Below are 20,531 nucleotides of genomic sequence, written 5' to 3' on the forward strand. Positions count from 1 at the left end.
CTCTCTCCATGCTTTCAGCCTCCCTGTGCAGAGCAGAGCATCTCACTGTCTGTTATTTTGGCTCACTGGTATCTGCAAGCGCCACACAACCAAAATCAGTTCATGAACATACCCACACGGTCTGGCTGCATTAGTGCTGTCCCTGATAAATGAGGAAACAAGGCCAGCCCATCCCTTGTTGTCCCTCTCAAGTCGATGGTGTTTCCTTGGAAATGAACCCCGTGCATGTCGTAGTGACTGCCCAGCCCAATGAGGTGCCAGGAGACCTTGTCATTCTTGCACATGGTCAGGCCTGGCAGATTGCCATACAAGTAGCCATTGACAGCTGGAGGAGAAGGAAAAAGTCAAGGTTAGCAGCAGGTCCACAAGAATGCATTACAGAACCTCCTACCACCCACCTGGCCAAAGACTCACGACTCAGCAAGTCACTAAAGGGGCATTTTGTGAAGAAAAAGTAGGATTGGATGACATCAAATTAACATCTAAGTGCTATTCCTATAAACTCAGAACTTCTACCTCTTTGGTTTTAGCCTGTAAAATCTTGTAATAGCTCTCTGCTATTGTGATGTAGCACTCCTCCTCTGAGCTTTTGAGCGTACCTCCCAGACACCAGTCAAGTGTACAAATTTGGTACCTCCTTTCAGCCTGGAGAATGAATAACCACATCATTAAGGCTATGGAAAGGGCCGTAAAGAGTCTGAGTTACAAGGGTAAGGCAAAACTCCCTAATCCTCAAATTGTTCTCTGTGATCAATGTGTGAAAGATGCTATAAAAGAACAAAACTTCGGTATGATTAGTTCCATCTCATAGAAGAAGAATAAAATAGACAGGCCCAGAAAATCCCAGAGTTCTCTAAAAATATATATGTAAAGCAAAGGTATGTTATGTGATTTGCTCAAGTCTGTCATCCCAGGGGTACCTTGGAGGAGATCCATGCTAAAGTCAGATACTTACATCCAGAAATGATGTTGTAAAATATTTTTGGCCATTCCCCTAGTCTTTGTGTCTCCTCTTCCAGAGGTAGTCATTGCCCAGCAGGGCAGGTAGATTTACTGCATGAGTCAGTGCCAAGGCCAGCAGTGAAATTTAAAACACTAGTGAACATTGGCTTCTTCTGCACCTGTCTCTGGCATTGTGCCTTTTTACAGAACTAAGTATTGTATCTAAAATCACTGCTCTGTTCCCTTTTTCCAGATGTATTTGTAGATGTATGCATTCATTGCCATTGTGACTGGAGTTTCAATGTGCACTCCAAGGGCATCAGGAGCTGGCCATAAGCTGACTGACAGCTTTTCAGCTCACTCTCCAGTGCAGTGCAGAAAGCTATGAATGATGATAAAACCTGCCAACTCATCTTCCTAATATGATTGAATAAAAGATATCATTAACAGATATTAGATATTTTGTACCATGCATTTTGTTGGATTCCATGAAATCAGCATCATTTTCATCCACTTTTGTTGGGTCTCCAGTAAATGATTCAATATTCTTGTTCAGATACCAGCTGTCATTCTCATCAAAGATTGAAAAGAGGAGGTAAAATTCTCTGTCTATTCCTTTCTGTAGACAAGGAGGAAGACAAGACATAAAAAAAGTCTATTCAATAAAAATGAATAGGTTTTTATAACAAAGCTTTCTTTTCCCTGAAGCCACCTTCTTACTAAGACTGCACAGAGACAGGAATTGGCACCTTTTCATCAGCCAGAAGGATGAATAGAGTGTCCTTTACGGGGTGTGAAAAGAGTTATTATTTGCATGCAAAAGACAGAAAAGCTAGGGAAAAGACAGGAAATTAGGGAATGGTGATTCGTCTTCTTAACCGTCCCCTTAGATCAGCTTTTACCCTGAGGAGTAACATTTGTTTAATCTCTGTAAACAGAGCTGGGACCTGGGCAAACTGCCTGTATGGGAGCCCCAGTGCACCATCCAGCTCTTAGGAACAAGCAGACATTCCCGTTGGGCACCTGTGTCCCGTCGTGATTCAGGGCGTTCTTCCGACAGACCAGCAAAGGTCCCACGAGGCCAGAGTTGGTGTCCTTGACAGCGTCAGTGGCTGAGTAGTACAGGTAGGTCAGGCACGGGGGGTCACTCTCTGTTGGACCTCCGTTTTCAGGCACCCTCCATTTGTACGTGAAGGTTTCACCTGGCTTGACATGGGCTCCTGGCTTCAGGTAGCCTGGAGAGACAAAGTTGAGATGCACCAAGATTACAGGAAGGCTTTGTCTCCCTGACTACAAGAGTTAGATGGAAGTTGGGCATAGCTACAGATTTCTGTGGAGAAGCTCCCCCTTGCCACCACAGCTGGAGCACCATCCCATAGTTTGTGCAGCTGTGCCATGGGAGCATCTCACCCGAGGCCCGTGCCATGGGGACAACCAAGCCAATTCCCTGCAGAACATGTTCAGCTGCTCCACTCAGACACCTTCCGACGCTACGTTGGATTATCTGGATTATATTCAATCAGACAAGACACGCAGAGCTCATCCTGGTGCTTAAATGGATGCCTCTAATGTTTGTAACTTACCTGCCCTTTCATGGAATTCATCTGTGGCACGGAATTCATCTGCGGCACAAACTCAGTCTCTGCTTTTCATTAAGCACCAACAAATCAATTACATTAGTGAGTGGAGCTGGAGCTGTGGCTCTTTAGAAATTCAAAACAAATCTGATCCTGGTAATTGTTTCTTTTTGATTTTATAGCAATGCACAGGAGCCTTTGTCAGCGTCTCCAGAGTGGATGATATTGTTCTTTGTTGGAGGCTACTTTTAAAGGATTTGGGCCATTGTCTGCTGCTATGCAAAGGGTGGATTTAGATTGTCTTTGACACTTAAGCACCCATTATCTATATTTTCTCAGCACACTCAGTGTCTAGTACTCCAAGAAAATCTTAGAAACTTAGACACAAGTGAAAATAGCAGTATTGCATCTGAGCCCGGCTATTTGCTGCAAACTGCAATAGAAAACAGACTACAGCTTCCACAGTATCCAATACTACTGGATTCATCCTGCAACAGTCCTCAATGAGGCAAACATTGACTTGGAGTCAAAAGCCCCCTTGATTTTGCTACACACTGAAGTGTGCAGTGCTGAAGGGCACTGATAAATGAAATCATAACAGCTTTGCAAGCAGGAAGCTGCACTTCCATTGGAGAACTATCTCTTACATGGGTGGCATTAGGATCTGTACAGATAACTTCAAGGCTGAACTCAAGCCAGTTGCTTTTTTATGTTTTGCCTCCGGGCAAATTTGTTGAGTTACAAGGTCGGGAACAAGAGACAACAATTTAATAAAGCCTTTTGCATTGATCTTATTGTATGATGAGTTTTACATGTTGACCTAATTCTCTCTCAGCACAATTTTCAAAAGAGGGATTATGTCCTATGAGTTTCTCTTGATGTGTTGTAGTGGAAACAAAGCAATTTAGGCAACAAGAAAAGTATGTTCCTTTTCAGGGCTGAAAATGCACTTTTTCAGAGACCACAGCATTATCTCTGCAGATGCTATGAATGGGATTCATCTCACCTGAAGTGGGCCATCTCAAGCTTAGTCCCTAACTCAAATTCTAGACTTCTGTGTTTGGTGGAGACAGAATCACATCTCCAGAGCACCTTCTTGTCACTGACTGTAAAAGGTGCCTACCAATTAACATGATATTTAACATTCAACAGTTAAACTTAGACGATAAGACCCTGCCCTTGCACAAAATGAGAGGAAGAATTTCATCAACACTCAATTTCAGCATTTATGTATTTATGAAAATTAATAAGGATTATCACTGCTTTGTGATATGTTCCAGGGAAATTAGATAAAAGTTGCCTTTGAAACTGACTATCCTGACAGTAAAGCAAGGGCAATGGCCAGCCTGGATTAGAGAACTGGGAGTGATGCAGCTGACACACATGTGGTTAGCTATAGCCAAACACTCAGCAGGGCCATCAAGCCAGATCCTGAGAGTCAATTTCTGGAGCGTGTCCAGAGGAGATCCACTCCTTGAAATGGAGATTCAATTGAAATATTAGATTAGAACTAATAGAAATTGGATTGTGCTTGTGACTTTTGTTCAACATAGGCCTCAGCTAGTTTTAGATATATCATATGGCACATATCCAAGGAGAAGAACCATCACATTTGCAGACTGTGGAGTCCCATTGATTGTGACATGAAGGATAGATGCAAACTAATCAAATCATCCTTTCTGTGCCTTATCATACACAAAAGGGAAAACCTGCAGAGCTCAGCAGCAGGTTTTTGGGCTCAAGTATTTTAGAGGTGATTATCCAGTGTACAACCAAAACTTACCATCTAAGTAGGGAGCACCTTCTGACAGCTTGCTGAAGCTTACACCATGGGCCATAATGCTATAGCTTCTTCTGGCTTTGTTGGCAAACGTAACCAGCACTGTATCTCCCACCTCAGCTTTTATAACAGGGCCTTAAAAAACAGAGTGAGGGAAGGTATTAGAAGGACTGCTCTCCAGCATATTTCCACCAAAAGAAGAGAGAGCTGCTTGCACTTAATTCCCCTCTCAGTCCAGATGGTTCTACATTCAAACCTGATGTAATGAAAGGAGGGGAAAATATTCACTGTACCAAGTATTCCCAGGTGCTTCATGTCTTCTGACCAAGTCTTCTTACTGAACGTTGCATCAGTATATCCCACATAGTGAACTTTCCAGTACTGCCCTCCTATTCTGTCAGTCCCTTGTGTGAAATATGTTGCAGATTCACTGTGGAATTAGCAAATCAGACTGGTTAAATAATTGAAAGTTCAAGCAGAACCCTTCATTTCAGATAAAATTATTACTCCAGACATGGGAGAAATGACCCCCCCCAGGTTACTAATCTGCATACACTTTTCTAGCACACAAAGAAAGGTATTACTGGTTTGAATTAGCCAACAAATGAGCATTGATTATACATTAGACTTTTATGTTTAACCCTGATTTACTTAGGAAGACATATATATCCACTTACCTTAGGCAAGAACTGTGCACAATGTGTGTCTAATCATTGTTGGCTTTTCTGGGAGACACTATAATGCGATTTGTCTCCATCAGTCATATCAGGGGGGAAAATTCTGCCACTGTGGCACCTCTGAACTGCACTGATTGTAAGTGTGAAAGCTGCCTGAAGAGTCTTGATGAAGGGTCATTAACTGTGTTCAACTTGGCGTGCCTCACTTTCCCCATGGATTTAATGGAGTAAGATAAGTGCTTCCAGAAGGCACCTTGAAGCATCACAGTTATGCATCCAGCTTCCTGACAAGGCTCTTTAAATCCATTCCTCCCTGCCCCTTTCAATTAAAACCAATGACAGTGCAGGACCTAGCCCATGTGAATCACTGGGGCAGTGGCACACAGACTCCTGAAATTAAAGCACAATGGGAGTTGACAAGAAATCTTACCTGCCAGTGGCGTTCAAACCCTGCCCAGTGAATTTATCATAACCGTCAGGCCCGTAATTCCAGAGCACTTCTTCAGCAGCAATGTAATATCTTCTCTTATGACTGATTGGTGAGGAGTGAGACAGGTTTTTCTGGCAGATCTGAACATCATATAGTGCCTCCATGCCACCTGGGAGAAGAAAGAGTCTGGAGACAGTCCCTGACCACCTGCAGAGTCAGCAATCTCATGGATACAAATGTAAATTCAAAACTCTCTGGGAGCTACATGGATTGGAAGTAATTACTGCAGTAAACTTCTATTTCAAAATACATTCTCTGCTTACAACAGGCCAGATACCAATACCCATCCTTTGCAAGGTGGTACACTTTATGCAATAGGTGGAACCCATAGGCATCAATGACACTCTTTAGGGGACTTATTTACTCAATTTCTTAATCTCCATAGTGATGATAGAATGATTTTGGAGGTCAGAGTGCCTCCAGATATCTGCCAAATAGCATCATCCCCCCCTGACTTCCACTGAAATACAGACTGGTTATTTCTGCTGAAGTTATTCATTGCTTGCCAGAATTGAGTCTGTTTTGCCTGTTGCCAAGCCCACTGGAATGAATGCGTAAAAATTCTCCCAACTCGTCTCTGCTGTGATAATTACACATTGCCTGCTGCCATGACACCTAGTTTATGATACACGCTTTTAGGGTCTTGCACCGCACAAATATCACAACATCACCATCAAATCCCTTCACATAATGGTTTCTGAGAACACTGCTAAGTTTTGCCTGATTTCCATAAAGCAAAAAGCTACGAAGTGTTCAGCTGGCATGATTTTTTTTTAATGTGTAAGTACTTATCTACAACAAAAAAACTATGTTGAAAAATGAATATTGAAAACTCGTCTCATTGCTCATCAAAATCTCGGGTTTACCTAGGAATCGTGGGGACAGTGCTGGGTCTAGCAAGTCTTCCTCACATGGGTTACACAGCCAAGTCATTCATACTAGCTGAAGATTTGACCCAACATGTATCATTTCTGGTGACTAAACTCATGATGGTGATGTTTATCTGGCGAAACAGTTGCAAATTTCTCCAAAGTTACACAAAAAAAGCGCCAAATCCTGCTCCCCCTGGAAACATCTCCCAGTTTTCCCTTCCAAACAAAGCAGAGGCTGATGAGGGAGGTCTCTGGCAGCGTACCTCGTAGGTGCTCATTGACCTGGCAGGTTATCAGCCACCTCCCGGGGCTGCCAGGGGTCATCTCTGCCGTGATGAATGTCGCTGGGAAGAGACCGATCACGTCCGCCCTCTGGTCTCTGCTGGTGAACGTGTGCCCGTAGAAGTAAGCAGCATGGATATCTATCTCGGCCCCCATGCCAAACAAGTGCCAGGACATGGAAGTGTCAGCACACATCTCCAAGCCGGGGAGATTGCCATATATATAACCATTAATTGCTGAAAACAAAGCATGAGACTTTATGAGAAGTGAAAGAAAAGTGACTCTGGTCCCATTCCTAAGGAGTAGAATTTTGAACATCTGTCTTACTGCTCTGTATGATCAAATGTCCCAAATTCTCTGTCTGTGTCTGTGAAAAACATCCTGGTTAATATCAAGATGTTGCAAAGGCCAAGTCGTCACCAAAAAGGCCTGATAATGAAGTTAACTTGTTCTGCAGCTATTTAGCATGGCTGAAATCAATTTCCTCTTGTCCTATGTCATAAATATACCATTATATGCCAGGCACAAGCAATTTAGATTTGAAAATTTTATCAGCCAAATCAGTGAAGTCAGCTCTGTCTTCCTTAACTTCTACGTCTGATAATATATCAGGACACTAGGAGAATGAGACTCATATTTTGCAAAACATTTTATTTCCTAGGCTCCCTGGAACAAACAAAATATACAGAAATATCTGGAATCAACTTATACCAAATGTCCAAATAACACAAAGTACCATTGGCCAGTATATCTCTGTAGGGCAGGAGTGGTTATACCAGCCAGCCCACCATCCACAAGCCTTTTGAGAATTCTTTCAATACACACACCTCAAATTGCCCTGCAACTTTCTTTGCTCTTTTCACAGCTGGACAAAAATCTGTTGCCTGAGATAAAATGTTAAACAAATGTCAGAGCTGGGCATGAAAGCCAAATCTCCTTTCTGCAAGTGTCATTCTGTTTTTAGGGAGAGGGTTTTATCAATACAGTACTCCAGCATTCTGACCCATTCCTTGCTGACACAGATAAAGGACAGACATCAGAGGGTCCTACTGAATTGAAAAGAGCCTGCTCACTGCTGTAGGTCACCATTTATTCAAAAGTCCTTCTTACCATGCATTCGGTTGCTGGTCTGGAAACCTTCATCCTCTTTGTTAACTGTGTCTGGTTCTAAGCAGAAGGTGTTTATATTCTCGTCAAGGTACCAGCTGAAGTTTTCATCTACAATGCTAAACATCAGGGCAAAAGCATTAGCAGCACCAGTCCCTTCTATTGTGGTCTCATCTGCAGTTCCTAAATTGCAAACGAAAAGGAAAGTGATAAAAAAAGCCTGGGATGGGATTGAATTTAAAAATGACAATAACCTGGGCACACTCAAGGAAATACAGTTCTTTGCCCACAGTCTGCAGGGCAGGATGAATTTCACCTAATTTTGCTCTTCTAAGGCATTTTGACCCCGCTCCAACAGACTTTGAACAGATGAGTGCCTCCAGAAGGCAAAGCTAAGCTATGTCAAGCTGATATTTCAGTATCTCTTTGGTCCAACACGAGCACAAGCACTTGCCAATATCTGTTGTCCCATTTCCCCACTCTTTGGCCCGTTGCACCCAACCCTGTCCCTTCGTCAGTGTCATTTAGCATCTGTGTTCCTGCACAGTGAGCCAGGTCATGAGCTGGATCTATCCAGAAACCAGTGACTCATGGGTTTTTTGACAAGGAGTGGTGAGTGGTAGCCTGCATTTCTGTTGCACTGAAGTGAATTCTCAACCATACCCCCAGAGTGGCCCTCTAAATGTGGCTCTCTCTCCACAGACTGACAAGGAATCCACAAGTGTTATCTAGGACTAGATACTTAAATTTAAAAAGGCTGAAAACAGGATGAACAGAATTTATTCCAGCTAAGTTCAACATCTTTATCCCCATATTTATTTGGGGAGCAACCTGAGACCATAGGACTAGTGATGCTGAGTAGTCTGTTATTATCCACTGGCAGATGTAGACTTCATTCCAATCAGTCTATCACTGATCCCATGAAAACTTTCCTCTCCTCTGCCTTCTCTGGGAGAACGCTCAGAGTCTTGCTCTCAGTCCTGTGTCCACCACCACCACCTGGAGGACTACATCATGTAGATATCCTCCTTCATGAACTAAAGGCCAAACATGTAGATAATCTGGCTTTCAGGCTAGGATTGTTTGGAATATGATGTCTCCTAGCTTCATATGTTATCTTGTAGTTATCAGCTCGGTGTCACATATTCAGTTCTGTGGATTTCAAAGGATCTCAAGGAGAATGTAAATCAGAGACATTTCAATTGTGTGAGTTAAGCTGGAAACCAGGCTTGTCTTTTCCACATTAAAGTATTTCTCTTCTTCATATATAGAACCTACTTCACTTAGAAGTACTGCATATGAAATCAGGGCTGATTTTGTACTCTGGGAGTTACTGAAAAGGAGTGGCAGAGTTACACATGCCCAGGGGAAGAAGTGGCAATGACTCACTTGATGAAGAGAAGAGGGCTGGCTCATAATAGCTCCAGCACAACATTATCAGGCTATAAAATACACAGGACAGGCTGCTCCATGCACATCCCCATAAGGCTGCGTGATATAACTTGTAAACAAAAATAAATACATACTCTCTATGTGAAAAAAATTACAAAGATTGTGCTTTCAAATATGTAAATGCTAATGCCAAATTCACCACCCGCTCTAATTTGATTTCCTGAGCAGTAAGTCCTTTGTTCATGCTGAAACTTCCCCAGTTTGGGAATACTTATTTCTGGTCTCGGCCACGATGGGATGGTCACAGCATGCTGCAGTCCCTCCACCAGCCGAGGCAAATCTATCTGAAGCCAAAGGGGAGCAGGAAGGGGGGTGTCCCAGAGCTACAATACCTACCCTGGGATGCTCCTGGAATGGCCCATCTATTCCTTGCCCCTTTTTATGGGCTATGTAGGGATAGACTCTAGACCATCCTGTTTAAACCTGTAAGCAAAAATGACTGTTAAGATGCCAAGCTTGGCAGAGGGGCTTGCTCTATCAGTGTTTCTAGCTCAGTACCTTTTTTACACACCAGCAGAGGCCCAATTAAACCAGATGCAATATCTCTTGGTGTGTCAATGTGAGAATGGTAAATCCAAGTCAAGCAGTTTGAGTCTGCCAAAGTTGGGGAATAATCTTTCCTTACTGGCCATGTGTACGTGTAATTTCCACCGGGAACAACAAAGTCGTCCTCTTTGCTTTTACCGCCAGTTCCATCAGGGTAAAGTGCTCCTAATACATAAAAAGGAAAAAGGAATACTTTAGCCATCCCCTAGTTGCTTGTGTTAAATAACTGTGTAATTTATTCTATTTTAACTTGTATTTATAAAATAATAGCAGCGTTCACAAATACAGAATCATTGAGAAATTTTGAAAAAACTCAGAATTTCTGTCAATCTCACCACAAATATATTGGGAGTTAAAATCCATTTTTTATTGGTAGATAAACCTTTAAAAATGCATTAACAGGTCCCATTTCTTCCTAGTCTCTTCACTCTTATCAGTCATCTAGAATTTTGTCATCTAACAGTGTGTATTTTTTCACAGGAAACAGATGAGAATACTGACTGTAGGAACATGTCGGCACATCCACACAATCCTCTAACAAAAATACACATGTATAGGTCTGGGATTCTTAAAATTAGATCATGTCTGCTATAGGCTAAAAGAGAGGAAAACATTTAGTTGCAAGAACTCCATCTGTTCAAATAGACTAGAGGCAGAAGGAAGGAGGGAAGATGTTTTGGTGAGTTATGATTCAGAAAAATAATTCAGGCAAAAAGACCCATCCAACCTGTTTCAGTACTGGGTTTATCCCAGGTGTCGAAAGTTTGTGGCAAAAAGTTTTGAGATGCGGCTGTTCCTGGTTTTAGTCATCAGCTGCAATTACTGATGAGTTTATGAGAGGGTGATCTAAAGTCTTCTGATGTCAATGTCAATAAATACTGGGACAGACTTGTAGCCATGACATTAGTTACTCCAGGAAAAAGAGAGGAAAAGGCAAGCCAGATTTTACCTTCAGAGTCCTTGTCATAGAAGACCCCATGTGGGTGCACAGAGTATGGGCGGGAAGCAAAGTTTTTCAGATGGATGATAAAGACATCCTCTTCTTCTGCCTTCAGGACTGGGCCAAGGAACCCCAGCCATGCTGCTTTGGGGATCTCCTGGGAGTAAGTGTCATCAGTGAATTGCCTAAAAATAGCCTTTTTGTACACACGTCCTATCCGGTTGGCTCCTCTTGTTGCATACACCCTTGCGAACCTGGTATTGGGAAGGGAACATTTGAGAAACAGTAAACCTATCTTAAGAACTGATCAAATAACTGGTGCTTGCAGTGAAGATAAATAGTTCCCTGGGACACATCTCATGGCTGGTGGAATTGAATTAAAGCTCAGGAGTACATCAGGGCCCCAAGACCCTTTCTGTACAGTAACAACCATCCCGCTTTCAGGTCCAGTCATTAGCACAGTTGCTCCAAGCCTTCATTGAGGACCAGCCACTCAAGCCTCAAGCTGCTCAATTTTAACAGTTTCTCCCTCTTTTGAAGGTTTGAAGCCTCACCTCTGAAAGCATGACTGTTCAGAAGAAAAATAAAACCAAATTAAGGTTTTTTCAAAAGCCAATAAGAGAGATTCTAATCAACACAGCTCGGCTCCCTGGAAGAGTAGCATTAAATGTGTTTTGCATGAAATGTATAACTTCCACATTCCGGAGTCTATGTTTATAGCAACTTCAAGTGATGGAGAACCCACCATATGGTCAGTGGTTAACATATTATAACTTTTAAATACCTGCTCCCTTCGAAGCCTAAATTGCATTTGCAGTCTAATATCATCCAGCTCCACACTCCAACCACTGCTTCCAGTTAAGTTCTCTCTCAGATCAAAGGAGCCACATACCATCACAAACTTATTTTTTATGCAGACACTTGCATAAGTTTTAATTAATTGACTAAATTGCCTTCTACCCTTCTTCTGGACAAACCAAGCACACCAACACTCTTTATGCCGCAAATCTTACGCAAAGCTCTCTTTTGAAAGCAAATATTTCTCTGTCTCTGTTGAAGTCTGAACAAAAGAACTCACACAATAGGCAAGTAATATCCCAGCTACGGTCAGAGATGTTCCCAGTCAATATTTCTTACATAACTAGGAATGAATTTTGCCCTTTTAACTATAACATCATACTGATGACCCAGTTCATCCTATCTGTGATGATATGAAATCCATTTTTTAATTCTCTCCATGTTACAGCTGATAAATATGATATACAATATTTATCCCTAATTATAACACTCAATGAAGGCAGAAATTAAACCCTTTGCTACACAGCAAGCAGGGGATTGTATGACCAATTTCACCATAACTGACGGTGAGCTTTTTCATCTCCTGAAGATTGATTGGACTTTCATTGCTTCCTAAAAAACTCATCAAAAAGTCAAACTAAATTTTTCTGAAGTATCACTGGCAGAAATAAAGTAATTTCATATTTATTGTGAGACTTTGACTGGTCAGTTCACTTGCTTCACAAATCTCGTTTAGATTCTTTTGTGAAGTGCAAGAAACCAAAGTGGAGGATGTCACATAAGTTGAAAGGTATTATTTGCTTTAAGTTCTTCACCACACATCCACTTCTCCCTCTACCCAAATCTTTCTATGATTCTGTGATTTCTATGATACCATAACACACAACATCCCCCACTTGTGGTCATTACACCTCCACGATCACTGTCTAAAACAGACCTCTGAAGTGATCCAGATATAAAATACTCCAAAAAGTACACTTTTTCATTTGAAATGTGTACTTTATAAGAAGCCACAAGTTTTGGCAGCAATTAAAACATTGCCAGTATTTCTAGGGCAGAAACAGTGGGGTAGGATGGAGGGGAAGGGACAGAAGCTTCTCATCTGCTTCTTCACAGAATAATGTATGCCAGAAAAATACACCCCAAAAACAGGGTTAAGGAATGAGTTGCCAGGAAATTTGAATTTTCAGTGAATTAGCAGGTCTGTAGTCTGTGGACATAGCAAGACCTGGCAAGTCACACCACATTCACCAAGGAGAAGATACCTTCTATTGCCTGGGGGAAGAGCTGCTACCAGAGTGTTTACCACAGAGTAGGAGGTGGTGTCAGTAGGAGTGCAGTGTAAATGCACATGCTTCCTTACTTCATGGCAATGTACTCACATGGCTATGTCCTAATTCGAATAATGAATTGATTTTTTGAAATAGTTTGTAAGAAATTTTCTCTAGAAAAATATCAAATCCATTTTTTTCAGAAAGTCCCTATTTTCAGGAGATATTTTTCCTCAGTTTTTTTTCCAATTTCACCAGCCACCAAATATTTTGGTGCAGTGGCACCATGCTTTCATTATGATGACAGTGTCTTTATGTCCAGACAACACTGCACACTCTCTCATAACACCCCTGAGATACACTGTGTCTTCTGAAGAAGGAGAATTGTACCCCAGAAAAATGCACTTCTTAGTCAGGCTTTGTTAAATACTTTACATGAACCTAGCCCCTTTTAATGCATAGCCTGTGATCCCAAAATCCAGTTAGTGATCAAAGTTCAAGAAATTACTGTGAGAAAACCTTCTAGGCTTAGGCACTCAGAGAGTCTCAGTATCTAAAGCTATGCTATAATATCTGGATCTGTGGTTGCCTCCTACTTAAAGCTGTCTAGAAGTCAGGAAAAGAAGTCTTTTAGTGGCAGCTTTCTGAAAGGAGGACTATTCAAATGGGTACAGAGGGTATCAGCTGCATCCAGTCAAAGTGTAGGTAATGCTCTGTGCAGAGATGTATTTTCAGCACATCCTTTCGGTTGCCCTCAGTACCTGAAAACAGAGCACTCAGGTTGTTCTAAGTCCTATTCTAGGTGCCCAGGCTGTCCCATTTCATCCTGGAGGATTTTGGGGGCCCACCTCAGCCTTCCCAAGTAGCTGGTAGCTCCATGCCTCTTTACAAGTGTTGCTGTACTTCGCATTACAGTGTTTAAAGTCCTTTTGCAGAACAAATAGCCTCACTGGACTGAATGTCAAAATGTTTCCTATCTGTCATTCCTCTTTGGTCACAAGAAGACAAAGCTTCTCCCTGCCTCTTCATATTCTCCGGCTCACTTCAAACTGCTTCATCACCCTGGTGGCTTTGTGATGCTTCTGTCTGAATCTCTTCCATCTTTCTGATCTGCAGATGTAAAAGCTGCTCCTCTAAATTTTAACTATTTCCCTTCGACTCTGTTGTCAGCCTGTGCTTCATGTCCATAAAGTCATGATGCTCAGACAGCCTTTCTTTCTACAGTAAGGAGGAATACTCCATCCTCTGGGGCAGTACCCATGCAAACTTCCTAAATTCCTTTTCATCTCCTGCAGTCAGGCCAGTCTTGAGGTTACATATAGAGATAAGCAGGTTTGCAAATCAGCATAAAAAGTCTTGTTCCGACTGAGAAAGACATGCAAATCCTGCCTTCATTTCTGTGTGTGATTTCATTTTGGTGCTTGACCCCTCTCAGCACTTCCAAAGCCACAAGAAAAGTTGGAAATGCACCTGAGTGGAACAGTGAATTATTAACAGGGAATAAACTCTAGTTCTTGAAAACAAGTGTAAGCATAATTATGGACATCCTGTTCCCTGCAACGACAAGCAGTACAACTCTTCCACAGAGAGAAAGAGTAAAACAAGACTATCACATAGATTCTACTTCAGATCAAGACTAGACATGCAGACAATCTGCCATTTCCAGGTATATCCATGTGTGAAGTGTAATTTCTACACCCATTTCTTTTATCACACAGAAGACGTGTTTTGCCATAATTTTTAATGCATTTGTGTTACCTTTGATCTGAAGGCTACAACCTAACAGAGGTTATGTTTTCCAAGAGGTGCTTACATGAGCATGGTGTTACAGGGAGCAGTGAGAAATGGAAAGAGCTGTTTGCTTGTGCGTGACCAAGCAAACAGCTCTTCAGTAGCCTGGAGACAGATCTTTGCAGATACAATTTCAAAGCCTTCTGAGTTTGTTTGCTGCTGTAATCACCACTGAGTGCCAAAAAACAGCACTCAGGATAACTAGTAGATGTGGAGTCCCAAATTTTCTCCTGTGGTGAACATTCCCAATAGCTACTGTACACTCCTGGGTGCAAATGCACGCAAATGCAAAATTTCTTTTTATTGTTGTTGTTCCAATAAAGTCCCATAGACTTTACACTTATAACCATCATTATGGTTTAAACAACCATCTTTATAGGTTTATTCCCTAAAATCTGTAGATGGTGAAACCTTCCTTACTCTCTATCCTCTTTACATATTCTGGGTTTGGGTTTATAACCATTTTATTTTGTCAAAGTTCCTGATTTTTCCTGTGGCTGAAGTAAACCAGGACAGTGCCAGGACAGGGCTTTGGACTACCACAATTGTTTTAACCCCTGGGTCACGTAACCTGTTCGAGGTAACCCTCCAAGAAACCATGACTCCCATGCCCAGGCCAGTGCAATGTCTGTTCTTGAGGGATAGCCAGGGAAGGGGGACCAGTGGTGCCAACTCACCTTTCTAAATGGCGCCCTGACCACAAAGCGTCAAACAACAAAGTTGAGTGTCCTCAAAAGACAGAGACACAAAGCCCTCAAAGGATGTTTTTAGGCTTTTTCTGACCCACATGAGCCACAGAGGTCAATAAAATCCATGAAATCTTAGATGAGGCTCCGTGGTGTCACTGATGTGGTATGATGGCTTCCCTCCTACAATAAACTTGCCCCTTAAGTCAGTAACAAAGCTCTTCTCAGGCTTCATTAGAGCCAGGATTTCACCTCAAATACCCTTTTGATGTTGACCCTTCCCACAATGATCATCTCTGCTGTTGCAATTGGGTTATTTGGCCTCATAATGACTCAGCCATTAGTGCAGCATCTGTGACGACAGTTTCACCGTCATTTCTCTGGGTGGGATCTCCTCACAGGCAAATTGCACAAACTGTGTTTGATGCTGTGCTAACAAAAAACACCCGTTAGTGTTGGGGTGCAAGACTTGGCCCAGATAAATAAATGTAGGATTGGTGGCCTAAAGAGAAGGGATGAGCTGCTATACCAGGCAAAACTTACTAACATCTACCACCAGCAGAGCAAGATTTAAGTGTCCATCATATAAACTCGTATCAAGGTAATTTCAAGGCATTATCCACTAAACTTTAATCTTGAGGGCTGAGCTACAGTGGGGAAAGAATGACTGGTGGATGTCAAACCACAACACTTAGGTATATTTTCCTCTTGAAAAGCCATTTTCTGCGTGACCACTTGGGAAAGAGAAAACATCCAGGCTCACCCTCCTGCAGCAGCAATACCCATGCCCTAACTCACAAAATCCCGCTGGGATCTGCAGCACATACAGCAGCACTGACAGCACTTGCACCCTGTGTGTCTAGTCCAGCACGGTTTAATGATGTCAGCTCTTCCAGCAGTTATGTCAGGTGGGAAGGGATGCTAACCACCTTCACAGCTCACCAATGCTCGGTGGCTGTAATCTGGACCTGCGATTTCCAAAGCCCTGTGTGCTCCAGAAAATGTAAGTTTAATTTCTGAAGGGAGAACAGAGAGTGAAATGTCTTGGTTTTACTCACAACACTCCAAGTTATGAGAGTTAGTAGAACTGCTTGAGGCCTTAAGCTTAGACAAGACAAAGGGAAGAGGTGAACAGCCTCATTAGTCTATTTGCTTTACAATTACTGATGTCCAGCAAGATACTTAGTCTCTGCAAGCAGCAGGCTGGCTCTGAAACACTGCAGTAAGACTAGGCATAATAAAAATTATCATCCAAGCAGAATAATTCTGCTAAGACAGGGCTCATTTGGGTTAATCAGCTCTGATGAGAGCCAGTCTTCAGCTCACATCCACCCAGGCAGGTTCTGATGCAGCACTAGGACTCCTGGCTCCAGAGGCAGCTCGCTCAGCACCAGCACAGCAGGAACTCAGCAGCATAGCTGTGTCTGGTGCCAGAATCTGGTTTCTAGCTCCATGCTTCAGCTACCAAAGCTCCCTTTATCTTCTTTACTACTAAAAACTAAAGGTTGAGGAAGATGTTATTGACTTTGGCAAGCAACATTGATAATCATCTCTTAAATGTCGCTATCTGATCCAGGTAATGTAACACTTTCCATTGCACACTTGCTAATTCAGGATTTTCATTAGGTACTGAGGAATAAGAGGTTTTGATTATATCTCTGTGGGCTAGCTGGAATCAAAGGGAACATTCCTTTTTGTGTATGCATCAATTCTTTTAAAGATAATCAGCTTGTCTGCAACCTCTTTATCTTCACTTTGCTCTCAATAAAACTGAGATAGTGCCCCATCAGATGGGTGCTGCGAGGCTGCTTCACAAGGTGAGAAGTGCTTGGCTCAGCGAGCCTGAGTGTTGCTGCTTGCAGAACAAAGATGGCTCAAAAGGCATTCCTATCCCTACCTAGAAACTGATCCTTAAACATTGCTAATGGAACTACTTGTTTAATAATATCCGTAGGAACCAATTAATTAGCTGAAAAGTAGCCCATTATTATACTGTTTTAAATTTACATTAGAGATTATCCTAAAGAGCTGAATAGTCAAAATAGCTATTTCTGGTTCACTATTTAACCCACATGCCTATGCAGACACTATTATTCCAGAATACAGCACTTTATACTGGCTCAATTCAATAGGATTTAAAAGTGGAGTAAAATAACAAAAATCACATAATTATTTTGCATGTAGGAAGTTTGTGGCAAACATCTCCCCAGCTTTGAATGTGCAGTCTAGATTAAAACCCTCTGTGGGTAAACCTTTTGTAATTAGCATTCTGTAATTATTACATTGCCATGATGACTGAAGACATGAAGTATCTTCCATCCCTGTGTTGCCATTTAGTAAAAAAAAAAAAAAAAAAAGCATTTATGCTACAAACTTAAAAGTAAATGTGCCTCTTGATGTTCAGGGAGCACAAAGTGCACACAGCCTCAAAAGTACAATTTACAGAACATATTCCAATCTCTCTGTGGTATTTCTCTATTGAATACCTCTCCGTTGAAGTGGATTTATAAGTAGCTGCTCTTCAGTTAATGCTGTATGCTCTGTAGTAAGAGATCTCCTAGTTTATTGAGTGGAGAAAGTTATCCTTTGCTACAAAGGTTAGGAAAGTGAGAAATTCAGGCATTTAATATAAACTAAGAACAATTTTGTCAGTAAAGCTTGTTTTCATGGGCTGGGAACAAACTATTAACCTTAATTCTACCTACAAATGTAATACCTATTGACTTGGATGCCATCTGGGACCTCTAGCTATGAAAAGCTTAAGCATAAATTTGTGTTGAAAAATAAAACTCTTTCTCATCTTCTTCTTGCGACAAAATACTTTCTTTTGTGAAATTCTTCTGAGAGTGATTCTGAAATTACTTACCACTAGAGACATGTGCAGACTTGCTTGGGATTTCCTGAAAAGTCAGAGAGTACATTTCCATTTCTAGCTTCTGGGAGGCAGCATCTAGCTCCCAGTGAGCCTCCAAACCTGGCACAGAGACCAGGACCTCCTCACTTCCTCACAGCTCCCACTCCAATCCCAAACCAAGATGCTGAGGAGGGATCCCCAAAATACCTCTAGTGTGTCAAAAATATCAATGAAATGTTAAAAATATTCCCACACATTTGAATCCCATGATGTAAGAAGCAATGGTTCTCAACAAAAAGAGAGTCGATTCAGATGTAAGAAAAACATTTTTAACAATGAAGGTGGTAAAACACCAGCACACATTGCCCAGAGAGGTGGTAGGTGCCCCATCCTTGCAAGCATTCAAATTCAGCTTGGATGTGCCTCTGAGCAGCCTGACCTGGTTGAAGATGACCCTGACCATGGCAGGGGAGGTGAACGGGAGGAACTTTAAAGGTCCCTTCCACCCAAATCGTTCTTTACAGAGGCACCAGGCGTCAGAGCCATCTCCATGGAACATCCAGGCCAGCTCTCCTGCTCTGGGAGGAACACACAGCCAGCCCCAGCCGTGTGGGCATGAGAACAGACACCTGTTTCACTGGCTAAGGCAGGATTCATCAAAGCACTCCCCAGTTTCAGAGCTCACCAGGAATTCTCTCTGACCATTCACTGCTGTGTACCTAAGCACTTATCTATGCACGTTTCCAAAAGGGAAGTCCCCAAAGTTGTATAGATTGCATGGATGTAGGGACTTGTATCCCATTCGTAGGTACCATACACATCTGAATTTCATTATATCAAGTTTGCCAAATTTTATCAGGGGAAATACTTAAAATTACATCATATGCCAGTAAACAGGGTTTTGTGTTTTACTGCAAAGACTGTGCGTGGTTATAGCAAAAGCTGCAGTTTGCTTTTTGATACCAAGACCCAGAGATACCTCCATCTCTATGAAATACAGGTAGGGGATTTTGGGCCCATACTTGATGCTTTTTTAAAAAATATCAGCTCATTAACATCCTCTTCAAATACACGCTAACTATCCCCTTGCTTAATCAACCACAATGGAAGAGAAATCAATCAAAGTCTAGTCTTGCCTTGAAACTGAATTCCCACCTATGACAACATCATCAGAATAAAAACAAGGAAAAGGCCATCTTAAGACATTTGCAGCAAGATAACCACATGAACCGATTTTGTTTTGGAGTTGTTGGTACACCTCCAGCTTACTCAAGCCCCCAGTCACTTACTTGTCCTCTAAGAGGCTTTGCCCTGTGATCAGATTTTTCCCAGATGGTGCATAGTCCCAGTTCTCTTCCACAATCCCGAGGTAGTAAGTTCTGGTCTTTGCTTCCACCAGCGCGCACAGCCAGAGGAAGCCGAGGGCGCGGAGGCAGCCCCCGCGCTGCGCAGGAGGCATCTGTGGTGCTGACTGCGAGGCTGGCACGGGCAGGCAGCAGCAGGGTGCACCAGAGCCAGCTCACCCCTCCCTCCCTCCCAGCTCCCAACAAGTTATAAATAAGGAAGGGACAGAGCAAAGCTCCTCCTTTCCAGCAGGTTAGGACTGGGATAGGTAGAGAGCCAGGCTATGCAGAGCAGGGAGAATGTTGCTGTCATGGCAGGACCTTTGCCAATCCTTTGGTTAGTGAGTAAATTACTCACTTACCTGTCCAGGCTAGAGCCAGTTGGTGGTTTTTAGAAGTCTGGATGCTTTTCAGTCCTCCTTTTTCCAGACTAGGTGATATGGCATACTAGGGCAGAGGAGGGGTTAGTGGTTTTGACATCCTTGTAAAAACCCTGTTTAAAAAAATTTATTTTAACTTCTTGATCATGTCTGAGATTTCTAAAAATAGCATCTTGTTGTCTTCATTGGTTTTTTAAAATGACATAACACTAAGGTATAATCCAGCATTATCAGAGAGAGCAAAAGAATTGGCCAGTACCTCTCATCATTTTCTAATCTATTTATTAAGACTGAAATTGATTTGAATATATGCAGTTTGAGAGTGCCCAAAATGAGGTACCTTTTTAGAAGCATCCCTGGAAATTAGAGCCCTTATAAAAGTCTTTCTATTTGGACACCTAAGAATTGAGGCACATGAAGATCACCCTTTTATTAACCTTGGCAATTAACATACCCACGTAGCTCTCTAGAAAATCACTCCCTCGCTTTACAGCTTAACGTCTTCCAAGAGGATATCTGTGTTACCATCTTGGCAAAGCCCAGGTAACTGGATAGGATAGGATAGGATAGGATAGGATAGGATAGGATAGGATAGGATAGGATAGGATAGGATAGGATAGGATATTTTAAACCACTTAGGAAATGCCCCAAAAATATCTAGGTGACAAGACACTTTGCAAAATCATACTGTTCCTAGTTTTTAAGTGACTACAGGTATAAAAAAAGTTGCAGTTCTGGAATAG

The 20,531-nt window shown here is 42.1% G+C and overlaps 1 protein-coding gene across 1 annotated transcript in view; it reads right to left on the minus strand.

The window, feature by feature from the left end:
- Positions 1-19,524, minus strand: part of HEPHL1 (hephaestin like 1) — a 32,353-nt gene extending 12,829 nt beyond the window's left edge. Inside the window, exons 1-11 of the mRNA XM_054513998.1 lie at positions 19,355-19,524; positions 10,675-10,919; positions 9,678-9,890; positions 7,731-7,910; positions 6,602-6,856; positions 5,407-5,575; positions 4,593-4,729; positions 4,303-4,434; positions 1,966-2,177; positions 1,411-1,561; positions 113-325 (exon numbers count right to left, since the gene is read on the minus strand). Of these exons, the coding sequence (XP_054369973.1) occupies positions 113-325; positions 1,411-1,561; positions 1,966-2,177; positions 4,303-4,434; positions 4,593-4,729; positions 5,407-5,575; positions 6,602-6,856; positions 7,731-7,910; positions 9,678-9,890; positions 10,675-10,919; positions 19,355-19,524 (2,077 nt within the window). The remainder of the gene's footprint in view (positions 1-112; positions 326-1,410; positions 1,562-1,965; positions 2,178-4,302; positions 4,435-4,592; positions 4,730-5,406; positions 5,576-6,601; positions 6,857-7,730; positions 7,911-9,677; positions 9,891-10,674; positions 10,920-19,354) is intronic.
- Between the last annotated feature and the right edge of the window lie 1,007 nt (positions 19,525-20,531).

The sequence above is a fragment of the Molothrus ater genome, chromosome 2 (genome assembly GCF_012460135.2).
Source record: "Molothrus ater isolate BHLD 08-10-18 breed brown headed cowbird chromosome 2, BPBGC_Mater_1.1, whole genome shotgun sequence".
NCBI lineage: Eukaryota > Metazoa > Chordata > Aves > Passeriformes > Icteridae > Molothrus > Molothrus ater.